Source organism: Myxine glutinosa, chromosome 12, assembly GCF_964187855.1.
Source record: "Myxine glutinosa chromosome 12, kmMyxGlut1.1, whole genome shotgun sequence".
NCBI lineage: Eukaryota > Metazoa > Chordata > Myxini > Myxiniformes > Myxinidae > Myxine > Myxine glutinosa.
Window position 1 is genome coordinate 89,261,492 of NC_136272.1, and position 25,124 is coordinate 89,286,615.

The window sequence follows — 25,124 nt, forward strand, 5'->3', positions numbered from 1 at the left end:
TCTTTTCATAGTCATATTGGACTGATTATGGGTTTGGTACACAGGTGTGTACTATTCTCTAATAGTCGCAATTTGTGCTTCTGTGCAATGACCTCTAGGTCTAGTCTTGAATTTCGAACTTGTCCAGGGATCCGGGGATTTTTTGCTTCTCTGTGTTGCTCTGTGGCCAAAGCCGCCCCACAGCAAGGATTACACTGGGTGGTTTGCCTTTGATTTACTGGTGTTAGTACAGAGATTTGGAATTTCACCAGGAGGTGGGTCATAACTTGTCTACTCTTGGTGGGGTGGGTGAGGAAGGGGAGTGGGGGGTGGGAGGGGGGAGGGGTAGGTGAATGGAGGGGAAGATTGGGGGAGATATAAGTGTGGGATCTTTACATCCACAAAGTAATGTTAGCACTCAGGTCACCCTGCTTGATGTCCATCTGAGGGAGATTGTGATGCAACACTATCTGCAAAACTCCATTCTCACAGTTTATAGTCAGGTCGGGATTCAAACCCAGACTTGACAGCTCAAATGCAAGTGTGGTAGCTCTGCCCCAGTGTGGTAGTGTGGTAGCTCTGCCCCAGTGTGGCAGTGTGGTAGCTGTGCTCTTTCTCTAAAGCAAATAGTTTGATTAGAAAATAGCAAGCTGACAATCAAAATAGCAAATAGCAAGCAAAATAGCAATCACAATCTTCGTGATTGTCAAAACAAACAAAATCTGTCTTCAATCATCTTATAGCAGAAATCATATTGCTCAAAGAAGAAAATATTAGCCTGTCCTACCTTTTCAAATATTTTCATGTGACCTTTATTTGAGATTAAATGTAACGACGGTGGGTTGACGTCTAACTCGGGCGGAGGTGTATTATCCGTCGACGCATTCGTGTTGAATTTCTCACCATTTTTATCTTTTGGATAAATAAAAAAAATTGTTGCAATTTTGTCGGTGAGTATCTGAGTTATATATATATATATATATTTAATTTAATTTTTTTTTTTTTTTTCTGATTGCAGATTCCACATTTTGAAACTTTCATCGAATCGCTGAACAACCAAGGTTTTCTGTTGCAGAAAGGCTCAAAGGTTTATCAGTTACAAACCATCTGAGTTACCATGTTATTTTGTAATATAACATGATGGTCTGGATTAAAGCTTTTAAAAGCAACGCATCCATCTTGGAGTTTAGGGAATGGGCCGATTGGGCAGGGAAATGTCTCTACTTATGCGTTATTGTCACATGATCTATTGTTTTGATTTACATTTTTTATTGTTGCTTGAAGAGACATTGTGTGTTGTTCATGTTTTATTGTGTGCTCTTCATATTATTTATGCAAAATTGGAAAAATGTTTACCCCCTCTTTACCCATACATGCCCCTGGCTCTCCTTTAACCCAATCTCCTCCCAACCCTCTTTCTCTTGTCTCTCCATTCATTCCACACACTCCTACCATTCTCTCTCTCTCTCTCTGTCTCTGTCTCTGTCTCTGTCTCTCTCTCTCTCTCTCTCTCTCTCTCTCTCTCTCTCTCTCTCTCTCTCTCTCTCTCTCTCTCTCTCTCTCTCTACCCCTCTACCCCTCTACCCCTCTCCCTCTCTCCCATAAACCTTCCTCTCCTTTCACTATTTACCCCCTTCTTTGGTGTGTACATAATAAGTAGATGGCACGAGAGCACTTTATCCTCGTTTCATTCGAGTAAAGTTTCATGATTGTTGACCTTCCAAAGAACAACTTTTTTGTCCCATTTATTTTGGACTTCATTAGAACAACTTGCTAGACATGGTACACCAAAGACTGATCTTGAACAAGAAAGGTATTTGCATAAATATACATTTAATGGTTTTGATTGCTATCAAAATGTTAATTTATCGAAAAATAATAGTACTTTTTCATGAGAAAAGGTTGCAAAGAATTTGACTTAGTGATTGATTCTTTGTGTTTAGCTCCAATAAAGTTTGTTTCTACTTTCAGGTTCATTTGAAATAGTTTTCAAGTGTTCTTATGAATGCAGAATGGTATTTCAGACCCAGACGGCATAACCTTTGTTTTTGCATGAACAGCATCAGGAAACCGAGCTGTTCATTTTCTTTTTACTGCAAAGAATTATGGGATAAAGCTGGAGTTGCACTGGAGATCTGCCATCTGCCATCTTTCTTTTACTTCCCTTAAACTGTACTTCGGTTTAGCTGCATATAACACGAGTGTTATAAAAGTATGGTGCATTCCTGCCAGGTAGTGTCGAAACGCCTTTATCAAACTGTTACGTAACACGCTGATGCTGCGCTGAGTATGTACAGCTTACACTTTCTGAAGTGCATTTCATTACCAGCACTGGAAGTCTCTGCGGCTTTCAGCCCTTGGCCTCCGAATAGTTCTAGCCATGGAGCTCGGCATAAAGGATCCCTCATTGTTGCACAGCATGATCATGATGGGGTTGGCAGGATAGTCTAGACTAGAGGTATGTACACTCCCCAATGAACTGTCTAGCCTGAGTTCTAAACCCGACCCAGCTATAAACTGTTCCCCTGGTGTTTTGCAGGCTGGGCAATTCATGAGTTTGTACACCGTCCCTCAGATGGACATTAAACTGGGTGTTCCGTCTGCTGGCATTAGTTGGTGGACGGTGACCTTCACGTAGAGTTGGCGAGTTATTACTGGCATCCTGAACAAATTACAAACTCCGACCCCAACTAACTTACCAACTAATAGGAGCTGCGCTCCCAGCAATGATGCAAACCCGCCGCCCCAACCTTCACCCGAAAAGATGATCATGATTATCAAGATTTACATACCTCATCATCCTTTCCATTGGTGGTCGGTTGATGTTGAGAATTCAAATTTGGAAGTGTTTGAGGATTTTTATTTGGTATGTAAGGTAACACAATGATGTTTGTACTCATTTGATGTGTGCTAATCCATTTTGATGAAATCCACATGTTTTTGTTTTGAATTGAGGTCACTCAAAACCTCTGCCTCATAAGATTGGTTAACTGATACAAATGTCGTTAGGAAGCTCTCCTGGTTGTTGGAGCACACACTGGCAGATATCAGTTTTCATTCGGCATGCTTTCAGTGGGAAAATGTAATCGCTTCGTCGGCTTGTTTTGCTCAATGGAAGGAAAGCAAATATGGCAGATCTGGTCCCAGCTTCATCCCAGAATTCCTTGGGGTAAAAAGTGTATGACAGTTTTGCAAGTAGTCCTCTCATGCATGGTCCGTGAGTCTCCACCTGACTTGAGCTCTGGGCCAGGTGTTTGTTGTTGCTGGACATACCAGACTGTTGTAAGCCAGACATTGACGAAATGTATTTTCCTCAATTACCATATGTATGCAGCTATGTGAAAATGACGTTTATGACTTGATCGTCGAATTGATGTTCTGTATATGAAAACAGCATTGTATTTGGGTTGCCAATGTTGAAGCAGTTGGATGATAAAGCTGTCCTTTTGCCTCTGGCTTCTTCCCAGATATTCTGAAGTGAACAATGGTTGCGGGATCACGCAGTGGGCGCCAGGATTTTTTTATTTAATTTTTCCTGTCTGTTTTGCTGCTGTCCTTTTGTCTCATTGTCTGGCACCAGGCCATGAACCCTTCTCAAGGCCCATTCTTCAACTCCCCGAGCATCTACCCGCTGCGACCGCTCCCTCCTTCATCTGCAATCCAAGTGTGCAGGCTGCCGCGACTTAATTGCTTCGAACTTCTTACGAAGTTTTGAATCTTGTGGAGCAAGTTGAGAAAAAAAAAATCCTCTCGCTCTAAAAGTTCAATAATTTGCCCTTTTTTTTTTAAATGATAGTTTTGACAGCTGAGAGACAAGTTGGATGCGAAAAGTATGCGCTCGTGTATTTGAAGGACTTGTTGGGAATTTTTGGTGCATCTCAAACCATCCTTCCAATGCCCAATGCTCAGCACCATATGGTTGTCAAAACATGGGTGAGCGCTTATAATTGGTTGTTAAGTCGAGTCTGATAATGAGGTGATGTGAAGGCAACTGAAAAGGGCGTTGATCCCGGAGATCCGTTTACATATTCCGACCTCGTCTGTCATTGTGCGGTTGCCTCGGCAAACTCCGGTGCAAAACAAGCGGCAATTGGCACGACGGAGTCTGAAATGCGGGTTTGTGCTGATAAAACTGGGACCGCCTTCGGTTCCCCATCCCTTTTATATACGAGGTCGCAGGCTGCCATTGGGAGTCAAGGAGCGAAGCTCACGAGGGAGGGGGGAGCACCGAAGGCGGTCTCGTGCCTAGAATAGGCACAACTCGCACCTAGAATCGGCAGTTAGTCAAACAGGTTGTGTCCAGGTTGGAGCGTCGAATCACTTTCCAGAGTTTATAACAGCCAATCGTTGGGCAGCCCAGAGCCAGAGTCTTTGAGGTATGGCCGGCCTGCTCTCGTACCAGTCTTCGATGACAACACCATCCAATGAACTCTTCAAGATCACCGAGACCACAGTCAATGGCACCTCGTTTAATGGCAGTACTTTCAAGACCGAGACTTATCCTATTCCAGAGTATGTGCTCGAACCCTTGGACGTTTCAATCAAGGTCATCACCATGATCGTTCTTTTGACTACCATGGTGTCTCTTGGTTGTACGATGGAGCTCGGAAAGATCAAGGAACACCTCGTAAGACCTCAGGGTGTCTTCACAGCGCTTATTGCACAGTTCGGCATCATGCCGCTCACGGCCTTCGTACTAGCTCGCTGCTTTGAGCTGTCGCCGGTCGAGGCGGTGACCGTTCTCATATGTGGATGCTGTCCTGGGGGAAACCTTTCAAACATCTTCGCCTTTGCTATGCAAGGGGACATGAACCTCAGGTTTGATTGTGCATAGAGGGGAAAGGATTGGTGATTGTCTGCTTTAAAAAGTTAAAACAGTCAAAAAGATAACTTTTATCAGAGGTATCACTGCTTTCTTTGAAAAGATAAACACCGAGATTAACTCTAAATTAGATGTTTTTTTATTGTATATACACTGCTTGTATATTGGATATACAAAGTCATTTTGCCATTTTTTACTCTGATACATAAGGACATTTTGCCATTTTTTACTATGATACATCGACATTTTTACCATTTTCTACTCTGATACATAGACATTTTGCCATTTTTTTACTCTGATACTTAAGGACATTTTGCCAATTTTTACTAGTGAGATACCCATGCTACGCACAGGTGGGACGCCAGAAGCAAATAGGCAATGCAGATACGGCGAATGCTAAAGCATGAAACCAATAAATTCCACATTCCTGTAGCACCTTCAGTCGCACATCAGACATGGACGGCAAGTTCGTGAAGGACTTCCATGAAAAACGTACCCGTACACAAACAAATGGGTACGTTCACGTACAGAAACATGGATCGTGGGTCCGTGGCAAATCTGCATATGGCGATCTGTGAAGTTCACGTTTAGAAAGTAGAAAGCATCACGGCATGTCGTCATTTACTTGAACTCGATATCTCTTTTTTCATTCCAAACAACATAACTCCAATCACAAATTAATCACAAAATAAACTTTTAACAACATTGTTAATGTTTCCTTTATTGTAAAAATTACCAAGTCATCAGTTAAAAGGATTATGAGCCGATAGGTGTTCCTCTTTCTTTTGCAGATAAGTTTTAATTATTCCAGTTGAGTGGTTTGGATCATTATCATACTGTAATATGAAGTATGGACCAATAAGTCTAGCACCACTGGGGATAAGCATGGTGGATTAAAATTTGTATCTTTCTGCAGTCAATATACCATCAATTTGCAGCAATTTTCCAACACCACTTGAGGATATGCACCCAAAACTTGAATTGAATATCATCCATGCTCAATTGTTGTCTTCAAGTAAGGCTCTTTGTAAGTTTCAGTTTTTCATCATCTCACATACTGTCTCCGATTAGATCCAAATAACTGGAATCAAACGTAAAATATAACACTGCATTGAAGTCATCAGAAGGAACCAGAATAATCAAAGATGGAGTCATCAGGAGGAACTGCTCCTGTTGAATTTACTTTGAGTTGCTTTGTTTTGCTAAATGTCAAGCTTGATTTCTTCTCACTCAAACTAAGCTGTATAAATAGCAGTGAACGTTGTTATAATAGTGGATGTTTCTTGTTCCCTCTCCCTGGTGGACTGGTCCATAAAATTGAGAATTAAATTATCTTCCTGGTATTGGCAGCAATACAAACCTACTGGGAAATAGGGGGTGTAGCTCTGCCAAGCTCATGTATAACAGGTGGAATTTATTTAAGTAAATTTTATTTATTGATAAAAATAAAGACATTTATTTATTTATACCCTATGCAACTGTTTAGCAAGAAGAGCCTTTTATCAAAAAAAAAAAAATATATATATATTGTATTACATATTGAACAGATGGAGCAGCACTGACATTAAATGCAACATGATGCTGACGTCCCGTGCATAAATTATGTGCATAACATCAGCATCATGTCGAATGAAGAATTTCAATGTGCCTTACTGTCTCATCAAGTTAGGGTGTTCGATATCTATATTATAATCTCCGTAGGTGATTCTGTCTGTCTGTCTGACCGGGGGAGTGGCTACACCCGGTCTGGGAGGGGCTTCAAAAGAAAATATCCAGCATTTTGTTTCCTCATGTAGCTTTGAGGCCTCTGTTGTTAGGCCTGTGGTGTCTTGCTCTCTCTCACAGTTTTATTTCAACTCTAATTCGATATCTCATTTCATTTTTCACAGTCGCTAACATGGTTTTAGACTTGGTTGAAAAAAAAACGGGAATAATATTTGATGAAAGTTTCCGATTATAGAACAAAATGCATTTTCAAAGGCCTATAACATAAAGACCATTGAGACTCTCTCACTCCTTTATCGCGACTCTAACTCACCATCTGATTTCATTTTTATCGATGGTTTTAGACTCGGATTCAGCAATAATTGAGAAAATTCACGCACACACGGGAAAATTCCGAGATATATAAAAAAATCGCGGCACGATGTATCATACACCGCCCAAATAACACAGACGGGAAATTGCCGAGATATATAAAAAATTTGCGGCACGATGTATCATACACCGCCCAAATAACTCAGACTCATCCTGTTCAGGCTGGAGTTCCCCAAGGCAGTGTTCTGGGCCCCGTGCTTTTTCTGGTCTTCATCAATGATCTCTCTGACTCTCTCGAAAATCCTCTCTATCTCTTTGCTGATGACTCCACTCTCTGCCGCTCCATTCCTCTTCCCTCAGATCGGCAGTCTGCTGCCTCCTCACTCTCTGAAGACCTGGACAAAATCACAGACTGGTCAAACAAGTGGAACATGTCTTTCAATCCTGACAAATCTCACACTCTTACTATGTCTCTCCGAAAAGATCGACTGGACAACCCTACCATCTACTTTCTCAACAATCCTCTCCAAGAAGTTCTGTCGCTCAAGATTTTGGGTCTCACTATCTGCCATGATCTTTCTTGGGAAAACCACATTTCCAAGCTGGCCTCCAAAGCCAGTCGCCGACTGGGCATCCTCCGTCGTGCGAAGTCCTTCCTCGGCACACCTGAGCTCCTCACCACATACAAGGCTTTCATCCGCAGCTCAATGGAATACTGTTCTCCCCTATGGGCCGGTGCTCCTGCCTCACACCTAGCTCGGCTTCACGCTGTTGAAACCAAAGCTTTCAGAATTATTGGAATCTCCCGCGATGAAGCTATCTCTGAGGGCCTTTCACTCACTCACCGCAGGCAGGTAGGTGGTCTTTCTGTCTTCTACCGACTCCTCTCCGGCCTTGCACCCCCAGCTCTCTCTGTGCTCTGTCCCCCAAATATTCCTACAGGTCGCACAAGATCTGCCAGCAACCCTCTGATGGTTAAACTGCCGAAATCTCGGCTCTCTGCTCACCTTCACTCTTTCATTCCTCTTTTCTCCCGCCTCTGGAACAAACTCCCTCACTCCCTTCAATCCCACTCCTCCCTCCAGGTCTTTAAAACAGCTGTTCACCACCATCTCTTATCTTCCCCCATCCAAAACCTTGATCTTTTCTACCCCCGCTAATTCACCCCAGATCCACCTTGTTTGAAATTCCAACTTCTTTCCTGGAAGTCCTGGCAGTGTCCATATGTTTTATACCTCTCCCACCGCCCCCTTCCCACGCCCCCCCCCCCCCCCAAAGCCCTCGCCCTCTCTCAGATCTCTCGATGTCTCCATGTCTCTCGGTCCCTGCTCTCAAATGTTGTGTTTGTGTCCTTCCCCCTCTCTCCCCATCTTGTCTACCGCTCCCTATGTTATATGTTTTATGTGTCGGTTTGTCTTTCTGTGTGATTAATGTTCGCTCTTTCACGAGCCTCGATCTTGTATACAACAAAAAAAAAAAAAAAAAAAAAAAAGACGGGGAAATGCCAGGATATATTAAAAATTCTCTTTTTCTTTTCCATTTAGATATATTACTTTTCCGTTTGATGACAGTCGTCACAAAAAAGTCAACAATGTGGGGAGAGGGGCAGAGCTTCATTTGAAATTGCTGACATATTTCTTCATTCCAATTTCATTCATCTAAAGGTAATCCTGTTTGAACACTCCATTCATTCCATCGATGTTTTGTTTTTTTTCACACGAGTTTTCAAGGTTGAATCGTGTTCACATCCAGGATTAATAAAGAAACTCAATTTCACGTGTGCATGGACATGTAATTCACATATGTAAAATAAATAAACACAGACGGGAGATTGCCGAGAGATATTTTTCGTTCTTATTTTATAAGTTATGTCCACGTACACTTTAAATAAGTTTATTTGAAATCTTTAATTTATAAAATGTAATTTTGTATGCTGTAAGGAAAAGAGTAACATTGGTTTTCCCTGGACAGAAAGCTGTTATGTGATGTTCTTATACAGCCCCCAAAAGACTTTTCCCAGGGACTTTTCCATTTGAGCTGTATTCGTTATATCGTCGGAATGTTTCATTCTTTCGATGTAGTCACAATAAAAAGTTGCAATTAGGTACTCTGCACTTGGGCAGATGGGCGGAGCATCGTTTACGTTTACCAGGGGGGAGAGGAGATTGGGGGAGGAGGAGAGGAGACTTGGGGAGGAGGAGAGGAGATTGGGGGAGGGGGAGAGGAGACTGGGTGAGGAGGAAAGAAGACTGGGGGAGAGGGGACTGAGGGAGGAGGAGAGGAGACTGGGCGTGGGGGGAGGGGGAGAGGAGACTGGGTGAGGAGGAGAGAAGACTGGGGGAGGGGACTGAGGGAGGAGGAGAGGAGACTGGGCTTGGGGGGAGGGGGAGAGGAGACTGGGTGAGGAGGAGAGAAGACTGGGGGAGGGGACTGAGGGAGGGGGACAGGAAACAGGGCGAGGAGGAGAGGAGACTGGGGGAGGGGGAGAGGAGACTGGGGGAGGGGGAGAGGCGACTGGGGGAGGGGGAGAGGAGACTGGGGGAGAGGAGTGAGGAGGTGTTGGAAAGGAATGAAGGGGAGGAGTAAAGCGATCCCCACTCTCCCCCGTGTGTGACCCACTCACCACCCATGATTTTACCCATTCTCCCCCCGTGTGTGGGACCCACTTCCCCCATGTGTGCGTGACCCAATATGTGACCCCCCCCCACCCCCCCCGTGTGTGAGGCTCTCCCCCCAACATGTGTGTGTGTGCGTGACCCACTTCCCCCTTGTGTGTGTGACCCACTGCCCCCCCCCCCGTGTGTGTGTGTGACCCACTCCCCCCCTCCCCGTGTGTGTGTGACCCACTCCCCCCCTCCCCGTGTGTGTGTGACCCACTCTCACCGTGTGTGTGTGTTACCCACTTCCCCCGTGTATGCATGACCCCCCTCCCCCTGCCCCCGTGTGTGTGAGACGCACTCCCTCCTCGACCCCCCCCCCCCCCCCCCCGTGTGTGTGTTTGACCCACTCCCCCGTGTGTGACCCATTCTTCCCCCTGTGTGTGACCCGTGTGTGTGTGACCCTCTAACCCCCCCCCCCCCCCTTCCGTTCTCAAATGTTGTACTCGTGTGCTTTCCCCTCTCTCCCCATCTTGTCTCCCGCTCCATTTATTTTGTCCTTTGTGTCCGTTTTTTTTTGTCATTAATGTTAGCTCTTTCACAAGCCTCGATCTTGTGTAGAAAGGAAAAAAAAAAAAAGACGCTGCATGATCATATTAAACCAGGCAAGTCACCTCAGTTATAGCGGTACGGGTTCGCCAACCTGGTCTGGTTTCCCGATTAGAGTGTAGCTGATTTCGTTGCCAGGCTCACGCATCTGGTGGGGGATTGTCGTTTTGGTGACGATGAACGATCACAAAGATTGAAGGATCATTTTATTGCGGGGTTGCAAGATGAGAAGATGGTCACTTCAATTTTACGGATAACAGATTGTTACGGTTTTCGGCGCCCTTCCTACCCTTACAAAGGGGGGATGAAGCCCCTTGTTCTTCTTGGGTCAGCGAAACCAAGAGACTTGAAACGCCCCTCCCGGGCAAACGCAAGGTAGGGTTTCGGGACAATTTTCGCACGTACCTAAATACCTGCGCCACCGCGGAAGCGGGGAATCAAGCCTCGCACGAGCCACGTGTAATTTGAGTACACCGAGCGGATTGCGTACTACGTGGTCCGTGCAGTTACCTTTGGTATTGGAACCCGATTCGAGCGGTTCTATTCGTACCACGCTTAGTCAATGATGGAAGGGACGAGACGGTCGAATAAAGGAAGAACACAGGTTTAATTACTATTATGTACAATGATCGGTAGAAGCACAGAGACACAAGCAGTCTTATACAGTCTTAGGTTTAACCCCAGACATGGGCCCGATCACACTCACAGAGGGGAAATGAAGGTAGGATGATGTTCACTCGCTGCCTTGGTCGTCCAGGAACGGGTTCGCCCGGCATGGCTCTCCATGGTCACAGCACGTCCCGCAATGAAGGCAAGCAGGCGGTGGGAGGGATCCTTGTAGCGCGTCTCTCGATCAAAGAGCAGGCAGGCGTGAGGGAAATGTACGCGTCTCTTGCCAGGCTTGGCGGTTTTCCACAGCGCGTTTAATTACCGGCGCGCTCTCACTCGTGTAACCCAATAGAGGCTCCGCCTCAAGCTCAACCGAGCGTCCAATTTGTAAGAGTGCTTATAGCTTGATTCATGCGCATCTTCTCTCAGAACTCGTAACTTGCTCACAAGCGCCTCTGCCCATAACTCTCAGAACTCCGAACTTGTTCAGGCGCCTCCCTCCACAGAACTGTGGTGGGGGCTTCACGCAACGTGTTATATTGCCAACCCCCTTAGCTCTCTCGAATGTTCTAAGCACGCCTTGTGACGCAGTGCTGCAGCCACTCCCTTTGAGCCCTGATTGGCAGCTCGCTCTTACCGTCGGCTTCTCTTCCGCCCTCCTTTGGTCTTGCCTCGATTTGCCAGGCCTGCCTCGTGTTAATTTGTGCCAAAAAGCCAAAGGCGGCATAAGGCAATAAAGGACCTAACTCTCATTATTCTACTTAATGCAAAACTAACACAGGAAAAGGACTATGCTTACATTTACTATGAAATAACTGAACTATCGCGAGGCTACGTGTTGTCATGTGACTAACTATGAGGGGGAAAATTACCCTTTATTAGTACAAACTCAAAACCGCAACACTACCCCTCTCCCTCGTCAGACTCGTCCCCGAGTCGAACCCAACAAAAATGGAACGACCGGTTTTGAGAATGATATGCAAATTACTTTTACTTTTACATGTGACATCTAGGTGTGGTTCCCCCTAACATTTACTCTAACCCGTGTATGCGACAGTTTTAAAACACTAAATATGCCCCCCCTATTGCGTTGAGTAGCTAATATACAGAATCACGCCCACAACTAACCGAATTGCGGAATTTGTCAAACTAAACACATAGCTGGTGGGCAGCATTTTTATATACAAGCACAGAAAAATTTAATTTATTTACAATTCTATGACCCAGGACCTGTCCTTTTTGGAAAGAAGATTGGAGGGGAGAGAAAGCACAGCAAAAACACAAGCACACTCAAAAATTCATAACACCTGCTTCTTGCATCTTGCTTCTTGCTTCTTATGTGTGCCTATCAAACCGGCTAGCCCCCGGACCAGCATACAGGCCATTCCTGATCTTCAGGGCGATCTACCTTACAAATCTTCTCGTCCCTAGCACACCATAATAAAAATGCACAACAAATGCGTTTATTGTATATCTTTGCCAAGCAGGGCCAACCTCATGTGGTCCGACTGCGTGACATTAATGCCACGCAAAACAAGTGGTCCGAAGATGCAAGGTGATGCTGCAGCAAGGTGCTGCACAGCAGAGGTGTAAGGCCACAAAGCTTGTGGTCCAAAGTGTGTGTGGTGCAGCAAAGTGTTTGTGGCAGCAAAGTGCTGCACAGGTGCAGCAAAGTTACAACAAAAGGATATGGCAGCAAAGTGCTGCGCTGTTCGGCTGCACAGATGTAACAAAGTGCAGCAGGGGTGCTGCACAAATGCAGCAAAGTGCAGCAGGGGTGCTGCACAGGTCGATGGTGCTACACAGTTCCACCTCCAAAATGGTCCTGGGGTGGTGGGAGAGACAAAGCACCACCAGCAAAGCGGAAAGGGCGCAAAGGTACACAGCAAAACAAGGTAAAGCAGCACAAGTGGCGAGGAAGAGCGAACAGAGCAGGCTCGTCCCTAGCCGTCCGTACCCCCCATCCTCGGCTTACACTACCCTAGCCCTTCCTTGTATTTACAAATTCGTCTCTAGGTCTTGTCTCCCATATCCCCCTCTATTTCAAATTGGTCTCCCAATCCCTCCCAGGAAGGAAGGAATGGAACAAACACAATGTCCCATTACGTCATGATGCATCTCACTTACTCAAACAGTTTACCAAGTCTTGGTGTGGAGCTTCGTCCTCCTCGGTGATTGGCTGTGGATGGCGCGAATGGATTTCTCATCTCCTAGCTACACTACTGACATTTACTCTTTTAAATTACCCGGGGTCGTACCCTGCCAATTGGGCTCTTTAAACTATGTGGTTCTAAAAACCGAATTCCCATTGCCCACCTTGTGATGCCATCCAAATTTGGGTCTCACTCCCACAAATTTTCACTCTGTGCCGTTGCACAATTTCGGGGCTGGGTCGTGTGGCTCCACTAGCAGGTCCAACTACCTGCGCACCTCCGCCACTGAAGTCGCCACCCGAGCTTACCTGCTGCGACTACCTAAACTGGGGAAGGCCCCTCCTGGCACTTTACCCCCTGATGCCCACCTTGGCATTGGGCAACCCGGGTCTTTCCTATGGATCCTCGGGCCCCACGCAACAACTCACAACTACCATAACTGGCTCCCAGAGCCTACCTGCGGCCTCACCTGGCTGACAAACTACCAGTGGCGGAGTGCCCCAATAACCATACGCACCAATTAAACCACACGCCCAGCCATTCCACAGTCTCATGCACCCAACAAAAACACTACGTTTCCACTACCTGCACCACAGGTGTCAATATCCATACAAATTTTGCCTATGCCCTCTACCTGGCTTTACACTACCCCCTCCCCCTGGGCTTTCGCGAATGGGTTCCACCTCCCCCCATTCACTCCTTCGCACCATGCATTCCACACCTTTTATTCCCTCACCAAGCATTCCACACCACTTACCTCGCACAGCTTTTGTGCTCACACACCTTTTGTCTCGCACATCTCAAACACATTTCCATTTGTCTCGATACACAATTTCTCACTCACACAGCATCATCTAGCTGACTAATTTCCCCTAAAACTCGTGCTTTCCCATCATCCCTTTAAACTATGCACTCCCTTCATCATTATCAACCATCTAACCTCTCTACGTCCCCACTATAGTACAGTGTCACTACTTAAATCTCATGTCTTCTGCAGTCTGCTAATTCCCTATCATTATCCTAGCCCTCCCTCGGCTAGCTTCGGTGCCCCATGGAGGTAACCATTGCTGGCACTCCCACGTGCCTATCACTGCCATCTCCCTAAGCTAATGCTCATGGAACCTGGCCGTGTGAAGAATGGTTAAACTACCATTCCTCCACGTAGCGTACACTCCTCTCATCCGTCCGCTACACTTGAGCCTCTCCGTGTGGAAATACGTCGTCACAGCTCGGCTTCGAAAGGCCGAGCGATCCATGCGGTTGGTTGGTCTCCCGTATGTGGTGTCCGTCCGGCATTTTCGATCCAGGGGAGGAGGCGTGCATGGGCCGAGGTGCAGGGGCCCATCCCTGCGCGGAGCTTCGCGGTCCCACGCACGATGGCCAACCGCCCATGGTCGGAGCACCGCACCCGCCAAGGTGCGCGGCTCCGAAATCTGCCTCCCCTTGAACCTCGCCGATTGCCTTTTCCGCCATGGCTCGGCATCAACCATACAGTGCGGGGGGCGGCACGGGTCGTGCACGGCGGTCCTTGTGAAACAGCCGTGGCACCGATCCCCGCCGGTTCCTGCTGCACACAACTCACCGAGGCCTCGCGTACGCTATCCGTCGCGCTAAACGCTACCCCGGTCGGTGTCGATGCTTGAGCCGCGTTCTCACCACTCGCGACCCACTCCGCACTCGCACACCGAGGCGTCCCCGCGCCTCCCATACATCCCGTTACCGCACACCTAGGCGCACTCACGTCCCTCACACACTTCAGTACGCACTCTTCTTTTACGCACTCTTCTACCGCACAACCAGGCGCACACGCGCCTTCCACACACTTCATTATCGCACACCCTGGTGCACACTATTCTGTTACACACTCTGTAACACCCCCGGGTGTGCACCCCTGCACACACTCTACAACATGCTCGGGTGTGCACTCCTGCACACACTCTCCGGTTACACACTCTTCCCGCACACAGTCTGTAACACCCATGGGTGTGCACTCTCCTGTTACACACCCAATCATCGCACACTTTTTCTCCACGCACTCTTCTCGTGCACATTCCGTCCTACACTTTTCTCGCTCACACTTCGGCGCACACTTTTCTCTCACACGCTTACTAGTCGCCCTCGTACACCGCACAATGGACCTTCCGCGAACGCCCGGGTTTCGTTTCTGTCCCAAGTGCGCCAAAAACCCTTTCGCGCCAAACACATTCACGCCATAATTTTCACTCACCTTGGGGACCTCCTTTTCCGCCAGCACCTGCAAACCTTTTATTTCATTGACAAGCAAGCATGACATCACGGTGCAAATACAAACTTTGGGTGCATTCCATTTCTTCCCTCTGTGATTAATTTTCCGATTCTGCTGTCTCTTCGACCCCAATTATTTCTTCAACGACCGCCGGCGCGCATAAATTTTTTTCATCCAATTCGGCAACCATCGGTTTTTTTTACACCCCGCGTCGTGATTTCTATAGCCCCCGTCAATTTGGCTACTCTCTGCTCTACTTCGCTCTCCACACGTTCCTCACACCGCGTCACCTCGCCGTGTCCCATTGCGACCTCCTCGCTCAACCTGCGCCCAATGTCCTCCCCCAATTTTTCCATATCACACCTGGATTCCTCCTTCATCTTTTTTAATGTCTCCCCTCGGGTGTCCATTCTTTCATTTATTTTATTTAGGTCATTCTGTTGGGCGTCCATTTTCGCATTCAGTTCGCCCTTCATTTCTTTCATTTCCCGGGTTGGATTTGTCACTCATTTCTTTCCTTTCCTCACCTGACTTGACCATGTAGGCCCTCATTTGTGCCATAAATAGGTCCCAATTCCCTGGCACCGCGGGCTCGGCTCTCGCCGCCACATGCGAAGCGCCGCCATTTTCTACCCCTGCTGCCGCCCCCTCTTCAATTCTCCCTTCATCTACCAGCTCTTCCTGTGGGTCCTGGGTCATCAATTCCTCCTCATCATCTACCCCCACCGGCATTTGACCGCCTTGGCTAGCCATGGTACGAATATAAATTTGGCTTTGAATATGAATATATGGCGGCTTTGAATATGAATGAATATAAATGTGGCGGCTAAATTTCAGTCGCTCGTAATTTTTGAGTGTGTGAAGCGCACTCCTGGTCCAATCCCACTCCTGACACCAAATGTTACGGTTTTCGCCGCCCTTCCTACCCTTACCAAAGGGGGATGAAGCCCCTTGTTCTTCTTGGGTCGGCACAACCGAGAGACTTGAAACGCCCCTCCCGGGCAAACGCAAGGTAGGGTTTCGGGACAATTCTCGCACATACCTAAATACCTGCGCCGCCGCGGAAGCGGGGAATCGAGCCTTGCACGAGCCACGTGTAATTTGAGTACACCGAGCGGATTGCGTACCACGTGGTCCGTGCAGTTACCTTTGGTATTGGAACCCGATTCAAGCGGTTCTATTCATACCACGCTTAGTCAATGATGGAAGGGACGAGACGGTCGAATAAAGGAAGAACACAGGTTTAATTACTATTATGTACAATGATCGGTAGAAGCACAGAGACACAGAGCAGTCTTATACAGTCTTAAGTTTAACCCCAGATACGGGCCCGATCACACTCACAGAGGGGAAATGAAGGTAGGATGATGTTCACTCGCTGCCTTGGTCGTCCAGGAACGGCTTCGCCCGGCATGGCTCTCCACGGTCACAGCACGTCCCGCGATGAAGGCAAGCAGGCGGTGGGAGGGATCCTTGTAGCGCGTCTCTCGAACAAAGAGCAGGCAGGCGTGAGGGAAATGTACGCGTCTCTCGCCAGGCTTGGCGGTTTTCCACAGCGCGTTTAATTACCAGCGCGCTCTCACTCGCGTAACCCAATAGAGGCTCCGCCTCAAGCTCAACCAAGCGACCAATTTGTAAGCGCTTATAGCTTGATTCATGCGCGTCTTCTCTCAGAACTCGTAACTTGCTCACAAGCGCCTCTGCCCATAACTCTCAGAACTCCGAACTTGTTCAAGTGCCTCCCTCCACAGAACTGCGGTGGGGGCTTCGCGCAACTGGTTATATTGCCAACCCCCTTAGTTCTCTCGAATGTTCTAACCAGGCCTTGTGACGCAGTGCCGCAGCCACTCCCTTCGAGCCCTGATTGGCGGCTCGCTCTTACCGTCGGCTTCTCCTCCGCCCTCCTTTGGTCTTGCCTCGATTTGCCAGGCCTGCCTCGTGTTAATTTGCGCCAAAAAGCCAAAGGCGGCATAAGGCAATGAAAGGACCTAACTCTCATTATTCTACTCAACGCAAAACTATCACAGGAAAAGGACTATGCTTACATTTACTATGAAATAACAACTATCGCGAGGCTACGTGTTGTAATGTGACTAACTATGAGGGGGAAAATTAACCTTTATTAGTACAAACTCAAAACCACAACAATATGAAGAGATTACATTTGCTAAAGCAAGCAGTGCATTACAGGGACAACTACCACAGCAGCCTTGGCGGGGATGTGGTGGTTCACATTCTTGTGGGAGCTGTCCATTTTGGAATGTGGTGTGTTACCGTTGTAGTAAGACAGGCCATGTGTGGAGGGTCTGTCGGGGCCTGGCACCATCATCCGTTGATGTGGTCGGGGCTGTCAGTGAGTTTGGTCAACAGGGTGCGTTTCCGATGACGTCAGATGCGAACCACCCCTTTGTGGTGGCTGTCACTGTCACTGTGACTGGCAGGCCAGACAACTTCACAATGGATACCGGGGCATCAGTCAGTCTGGTGAGTAAACGGATCTGACATCAGTTGGGTTGTCCGGTGTTAGCCTCGATACACACTACCCTTCGTACTTACACAGGGGAGATGATTAAGCCATTAGGCTTGATGGATGTGTTGGTTTGTTATCGGGACCAGCTAGTAGTGTTGCCCCTGCATGTGGTTGATGGTTCTGGACCATTCCTACTTGGGCGTGATTGGTTGCACACCATTCGTCTGGATTGGGAAAATATTTACAGTGTGCAAAAGTCATTTCCGTCACCTTCGTGCTTGGAGGGGATCTTGGGAAAACATCAAGTTTTATTTGGGCCTGAAGTCTGAACTTGGGAAGCTCAAAGGTGCTCATGGTCACCTGCACCTGAAGGAGGGTGTCAGTCTGCGATTCTGTAAGCCTCGACCAGTGTCATATGTATGCGTGGAGCAGTATCCCTGCCATCCATTGACGAGATACATTCAAAGTTGGCGGGGAGTCGGTACTTCACCAAGTTGGACTTGCACAATGCGTACTTTAATCTCGAGATCGCGCCGGAGGATCGTCACCTCCTTACCGTCAATACGTGTCAGGGTATGTTCCAGTATACCTGTCTGTTTCTGGATCGCTTCAGCTCCTGCAATGTGGCAGAAGGCGATGGATCGTCTTTGTACCGACTTACCTGCACAATGCTACTTGGATGACATCCTCATTGCGGGCGCCACGGCCGAACAACATATTGAGAACACTGACAAGGTGATGTCTAAGTTAGCTGCAAAAAACGGCAGAGTGAGGCCTGCGTTGCCGTTACCTGGAATAACGATGGTCTTTGATGCTCTCTGCGTGTCCGCATCTTCATAACAAAGACATTACAGTTTATGTCATGAAAGTTGGTAAAAAGTTAATTTTTTTATATTAATGCTATTTAATTTGTGATTGGAGTTATGCTGTTTGGAATGAAAATAGAGAAATTGAGTTCAAGTGAGTGACGGAATGCCGTGAGGGTTTCCACTTTCTAACCGTGACATTCGCGGATCGCCATTTGCAGATTTGCCATTGACTGGGTGTAGAACCGCTCAAAAGGGGTACGTTTTTCACATAATTAAAAATAAAAATAAAATATTTAATTATTTTTAATTATTAATCTCTCATGGGGTAAATTTTTTAAATTATTTTGAAATCATTTCATTATTTTTCACACCTCACAGCCACATCATTCAAAACACTACATGGAGGAGTTTGTATGAACATCACATTCTGGCTAAAGGTAACTATCAACAGGCAAAGTATTAAAGATATTTGGTTTTGGTGCCATCCTTTTTAAAAGACAGTAGGATCTTAGTTCAAAATACAATAAGCTGTTTGGGTTGAACTTAACTTTTGTGACAATGTTAGAACATGTGCTTCATTGTGTAACAGCAGCGGAGGATTCTCTGCGATAATTTTAGGTGTGTGTTTATTCAGTGTCCACATCATTCTCTGCAGATCGCCCTCTTGGGATTCCCCATGAGAAACCCTTTTGAGCAATAATTTAATGCTTCACAACAATCTCCATGTCTAAGTCACGATTCGAGCAATCCAATTCTGTTGAAGTTTCAACATTGTAAAATTCAATGTGGATATACTGTATATGTATATGTATATGTATATGTATATATATATATATATATATATATATATACATATATATATATATATATATTTATATATATATATATATATATATATATATATATATATATATATAAATATATATATATATTATATATATATATATATATATATATATAATATATATATATATTATATATATATATATATATATATATATATATATATATATATATATATATATATATATATATATATATTGTGGCGGCCACGAAAGCCCACTGGCGTGGTGACATAATTCCGCGCACCAAGTGGGCGGCGGCCACGCCCGAGGGGTAGGCGTGGCCTGAGGATATACACGGGGCGCGCAGCCCAGAGCGCGCTAGTGTTACAGTGAGCTCCTGAAATAAAGACGCATATAAGTTACCGCTTGTCCGCTTCATCCTTGCTCGCAAGCAGCGCGCGTAACGCCGCGCTTTACTGGTGACCCTCGACGTTGGATCTGCCGGAGCGATCCTTCCACACACGACGCCATTGCCATGGCCAACTTCATCAAACTTCCCGAATTTTGGGAGGCCCAGGCCGAAGTCTGGTTCGTCCAAGCCGAAGCCCAATTTCAGCTTCGGCGCCTCACCGGCGACGACACGCGCTACTGCCACGTCGTCGCCTCCCTCGGGCCCGGCATGGCCGCTCGAGTTGTGTCCGTCCTTCGCCACCCACCGGACGGCCACAAGTACGAGGCACTCAAGTGGCTACTCCTAGCCACGTTTGGCCTCACAGACGACGCACGGGCCGACCGCCTCTGGATCTCCCCGAGCTCGGCGACACGCGCCCGTCGGTCCGAATGGACCATATGCTGTCACTGTTGGGCGACGAAGCCCCCGGTTCTCTATTCCGGGTGCTTTTCCATCGCCAACTTCCAGCGCAGGTTCGCCTCGCGTTGGCCGGGACCGTGCTAACGGAACCCCGAGCATTGGCAGCCGAGGCGGACAGGTACTTTGCGGCCGTCACGGACCTCGAGGCTGATGCTGCTGATGATGCTGATCCACAGCATCAGCTTGCACAGCATACGCAGCATGCTGATACGCACCTCGTGACCGCCGCCACGCCCCGCCCACCGCCGCGGCGAAAACCGCCACCGCGGGGAAACCCGCCAACTCCACCGGCCTGGCGGAGCCAGCCGTGCTCCTCCAGCTCCACCACCTGGTGCTGGTTCCACGCCAAGTTCGGCCACGAGGCTCGGCAGTGTCATCCGCCATGCTCCTTCAACAGGTCGGGAAACGCCCGGGCCGGCGCTCAATAGTGGCGATGAGCGCCGGCCGTTCGAGCAGCCTGCTGTTCATAACGGACACCTTATCATAACGGACATCCTTATAGTTCCTGCGGATGCCCTTCGGTCTGAAGAATGCAGCTCAGGAGTTCCAGCGACTGATGGACAGCGTCCTGCGCGACTTGGATTTTGTCTACGTCTACCTGGACGATATCCTCGTCGCCAGCGCGTCCCACGAAGAGCACCTACGCCACCTCCGCACGCTCTTCGAACGCCTGGGCCAGCATGGCCTGATTGTGAACCCCGCAAAGTGCCGGTTCGGCGTCGCCGTAATCGATTTTCTGGGGCACCGTGTCACCAGGCACGGAGCCGTCCCCCTGCCGGCCAAGGTGGAGGCGGTGAAGGGGTTTCCGCGCCCCCGCACGATCAGAGGGCTGCAGGAGTTCCTGGGCATGGTGAACTTTTACCATCGGTTCCTTCCCCGTATCGCCCAGCTCCTGCGCCCCCTGCACGAAGCTCTCCGAGGTAAGCCAGGCAAAGGCGACGTTACCTGGACCGAGCAGATGGACAGGGCGTTCACGGGCGCGAAGCTCGCCTTGGCTAACGCCACCATGCTCGCGCACCCGGCGCCCGATGCACCGATCGCCCTCACCACCGACGCCTCGGACTACGCGGTGGGCGCGGTGCACGAGCAATGGGTGCGTGGAGCTTGGCAACCGCTGGCGTTCTTTAGCCGACAGCTTCGCCCGCCCGAACGCCATTACAGTACCTTCGACCGCGAGTTGCTCGGGCTTCACTTGGCGGTCAGGCACTTCCGCCATCTGCTCGAGGGCCGTGCATTCACGGCCTTCGTCGACCACAAGCCGCTGATCTTCGCGATGGGCAAGGTCACCGAGCCGTGGTCGGCCCGGCAGCAGCGTCACCTCTCGGCCGTGTCCGAGTACACGACGGACATCCGGCACGTCGCGGGGAAGGACAACCCGGTGGCGGATTGCCTTTCCCGGGCCGTCGCCCACGCAGTCCACCTCGGCATCGACTATGCCCGGATGGCAGCGGACCAGGCCGCTGACCCCGACGTCCAGGCCTTGCGGACCGCCGTCACGGGCCTCCGCGTCACCGAGGTGCCGTTCGACGGCGCGGGTGCAGCCCTCTTGTGCGACGTCTCCCTCGGGCAGCCTCGCCCCATCGTGCCCGCGGGCTGGCAGCGCCAGGTGTTTGATGCCATCCATGGCCTGTCCCACCCAGGCGCGAGGGCCTCCCAAAGGTTGATCGCCGACAAGATCGCCGGAACGCCGGTTTGACCACGTCCACGTGGACCTGGTGGGACCTCTGCCCCCCCTCGCGGGGTTTCACCCACGTCCTCACCATGGTGGACCGCACCACCCGGTGGCCGGAGGCCGTGCCCTTGGCGTCGACGACGGCGGCGGACGTCGCGCAGGCTTTCATCGCCACCTGGGTCGTCCGGTTCGGCGCCCCCTAAGACATCTCGTCCGACCGCGGCCCCCAGTTCACCTCGGAGCTCTGGGGGGCGGTCGCGCAGGGGCTCGGGGTCCGGCTGCACCAAACCACGGCCTACCACCCCCAGGCTAATGGCCTGTGTGAGCGATTTCACCGCTCATTGAAGGCCGCGCTCCGGGCCACCCTCCGCGACGGCGGCTGGGTCGACAGGCTCCCCTGGGTCCTGCTGGGCCTCCGGACGGCACCCAAGGAGGACCTGCGCGCATCCGCGGCAGAGTTGGTCTTCGGGCAACCGCTGCGGGTGCCGGGCGAGTTCCTCCCCGACTCCACGGCACCATGGTCCGCGGCACAGCAGCGCTCTGCTCTGCAAGAGACCGCTCAGAGGTTCGCCCCGGTGCCAACGGCATGCCACGGGCACCCACCGACGCACGTCGCCCCGGAGCTTCGCACGGCGGAGTACGTCTTCGTCCGCCACGATGCCCACCGGACACCACTGCGGCCCCCATACGACGGGCCTTTCCGCGTGCTGGAGACCGGGGCGAAGCACTTCACCCTGGACATCGGCGGTACTCCTGACCGCGTTTCTGTAGACCGCCTCAAGCCAGCCCACCTCGACGTGGACCATCCACCGCCAGTGGCCCGACCCCCGGCACCGCCCAGCCCCGCCGCCACGCCGCCCCCCGGTCCTGCACCCATCCCAGGGGCAGCCAGGGGCATCCCACCTGGCATCCCTGCACCCCGGACACCGCCGATCGCCAGGGGGCGCTTCGGCCGGGTCATCCGTCTGCCCCGCAAACTGGCCCTCCAGGTGCGCGGGAATTCTGGGGGGGCGCGTGTGGCGGACACGAAAGCCCACTGGCATGGTGATCTCATTCCGCGCACCAAGTGGGCGGCGGCCACGCCCGAGGGGTAGGCGTGGCCTGAGGATATACACGGGGCGCGCAGCCTGGAACGCGCTAGTGTTACAGTGAGCTCCTGAAATAAAGACGCTTATAAGTTACCGCTTGTCCGCTTCCTCCTTGCTCGCAAGCAGCGCGCGTAACGCCGCGCTTTAATATAATATATATAATATATATATATATATATATATATATATATATATATAATATATATATATATATAATATATATAATATTATATATATATAATATATATATATATATAATATTATATATATATATATATATATATATATATATATATATATATATATATATATATATATGAAGAGTTCAGGCGCAAAAACCGATAAACGCCATTTTTGATGAAACTGAACTATGTTTACCGAAGTATATGTTTCAATACCTCCGTTTCAGTAGGCAAATCATTTTCTCCCAAAACCCGATCGCGTCCACGTATTTTAAGATACAGCCCATGTCATTTTGATGGGTTTCACCTGGAATGCACAGCAGAAAATCTTGATTTTCTCATTTCAGCAAAAATGGATATATCTGTTTTTGCATCTGAACTCTTCATATATATATATATATATATATATATATATATACATACATACATATACATATATATATATATATATATATATATATATATATATATATATATATATATTGTTACGGATCCGGGGACAGCACTCCCGTTAGCAATGGGGGGTTAATCCCCTTGTCCTGTTAAGCTGGCCGTCCGACCGGTCCTGGTACTTGTAACGCTCTTTTGCGGGGTGGGATTGATCAGGGTTGTTGGTCAAGGTATTATCCCGAATACCTTCACCAATCCCTCCGCAAAACAGGGAGACAAGTACCGCTCGAACCGCGGACAAGATGGTATTTGCCGAGCGGTTTAGCAATCCGCGGTTCGAGCCGTTATCAAGCGACTAAACCCGATTCCAAAGCGTTGGCCAAATCGTGCCACAGGTATTCAATCAGGAAAAGACTAAAGTGATCGGGGAAGAATGAAACCAAAAGGGGTAAGAAATAACAGGTATTTATTAATTATGTACAACAAACCAAAGGAAGAGGAGGAACGAAAGTAATTTACAGGGCGAAGAAGAAGAAGATACACAGGGCAAGCCTTAAAACAGTCTTACTTATCAACGCCCAGACAGAACAAACACAGACTCACACGAAAGGGGAATAGCAGGCAGGAATCACTAGATGAGGGGATGAGAAGGCCCAGGCAGACGGTAGCGTCGAGGTCCGGCTCCAGGGGTCGACTCGCGTCGTGGCGGGAAACCCTGGCAGGCAGCAAGCAAGTGTCGTTCACTGCGAGTGATCATTGCATACAGCGATTGGGATGCTCCTCTCTCCCTTGCCTTCGTCTTCCAACTCCGGATCACGTCTCTCTTTCGTGCCTTCTCACTGACCTTGTACCTTCTCTGTCCAACTCTCTCATGAACCTCTTCACGCGTCTCTCTGAAGCAGTCCCTTGCAGTTGCTTTTATTGCTGTTCGCCGTATCAAGCCGCCAGCTCTGAGAACACGCCTACCGGTTCGCTCACCGTGGTGCTGGTTGGCCGGTCAGGGCTGGCTGACTCCACCTCTGATGACGACGTGCCACGCCCGTTCTGGTGGCTCCTCCCCCTTCTTCTCCGAGATGGAGCACATGGCAATGGCGTCTTGTGGGGATAGCAAACCACTCGCACCGCTTTTGAAGGGAACAAAGGGACCTATCTTATTTGATTAATGCAACGTAGATTCAACTATTGGAAACACAGCCTTACCTGAAACACATAATAATGAAATAACTACGAAGAGGGCCTATGGTTCGCTACGTGTTGTTCATGGACTAACTAGGGGACGACCTTTGACCTTAACAATGAAATGGAAGTATTGACACAGAGAATTATTTACAAAGGGTATATTTACAACAATTTACCAAGTGCAGGGTTCTCAAACCCCCAACAATATATATATTGTTACGGTCCGCGGATTAGGATGTTATTTTACCGAGCGGAGGTATAACCGCGGCCGAACAGTTGTTCCCCACTAAACCCGATTCACCCAACGTTGGCCGTATCGCGCCACAGCTACTCAATCTGGAAAACTCTAAAGCGACCGAATGCAAAGAGGAAGAAGACGTACAGAAGAGTAACGGGATTTATTACTATTTACACACATAAGCAAAAAGAGCAGTCACGATTATTTACAGGGGACATGAGACGCAGGTGACACAGTGAAAATTACTAGCTTATACAGACTTAGTTACTACCCAGGACAGAACAAACAAAGACGACTCACACGGGGAATTGCAGAGTGGATTGGCTGGAAGGAGGTGTGTGGCTGGAGGGGGAGGACGGCACGGAGCTGGCTGGAGCTTGATCCCGCAC

At 48.8% G+C, this 25,124-nt stretch overlaps 2 protein-coding genes across 10 annotated transcripts in view; both read left to right on the plus strand.

Moving 5' to 3' along the window:
- Positions 1 to 1,949, plus strand: part of MCM8 (minichromosome maintenance 8 homologous recombination repair factor) — a 112,532-nt gene extending 110,583 nt beyond the window's left edge. For all 9 annotated transcript variants that reach the window (XR_013620963.1, XM_068132055.2, XM_068132056.2 and 6 more), the window contains one exon: positions 998 to 1,949. Coding sequence is in view for 8 of the 9 variants with exons in the window: in XM_068132055.2 (XP_067988156.1) it covers positions 998 to 1,090 (93 nt within the window). In the remaining variant the exon portion in view is untranslated. The remainder of the gene's footprint in view (positions 1 to 997) is intronic.
- A 2,053-nt stretch (positions 1,950 to 4,002) lies between these two features.
- Positions 4,003 to 25,124, plus strand: part of LOC137437598 (hepatic sodium/bile acid cotransporter) — a 63,940-nt gene continuing 42,818 nt past the window's right edge. The window contains exon 1 of the mRNA XM_068132060.2: positions 4,003 to 4,797. Within this exon, the coding sequence (XP_067988161.1) occupies positions 4,358 to 4,797 (440 nt within the window). The 5' untranslated portion in view covers positions 4,003 to 4,357. The remainder of the gene's footprint in view (positions 4,798 to 25,124) is intronic.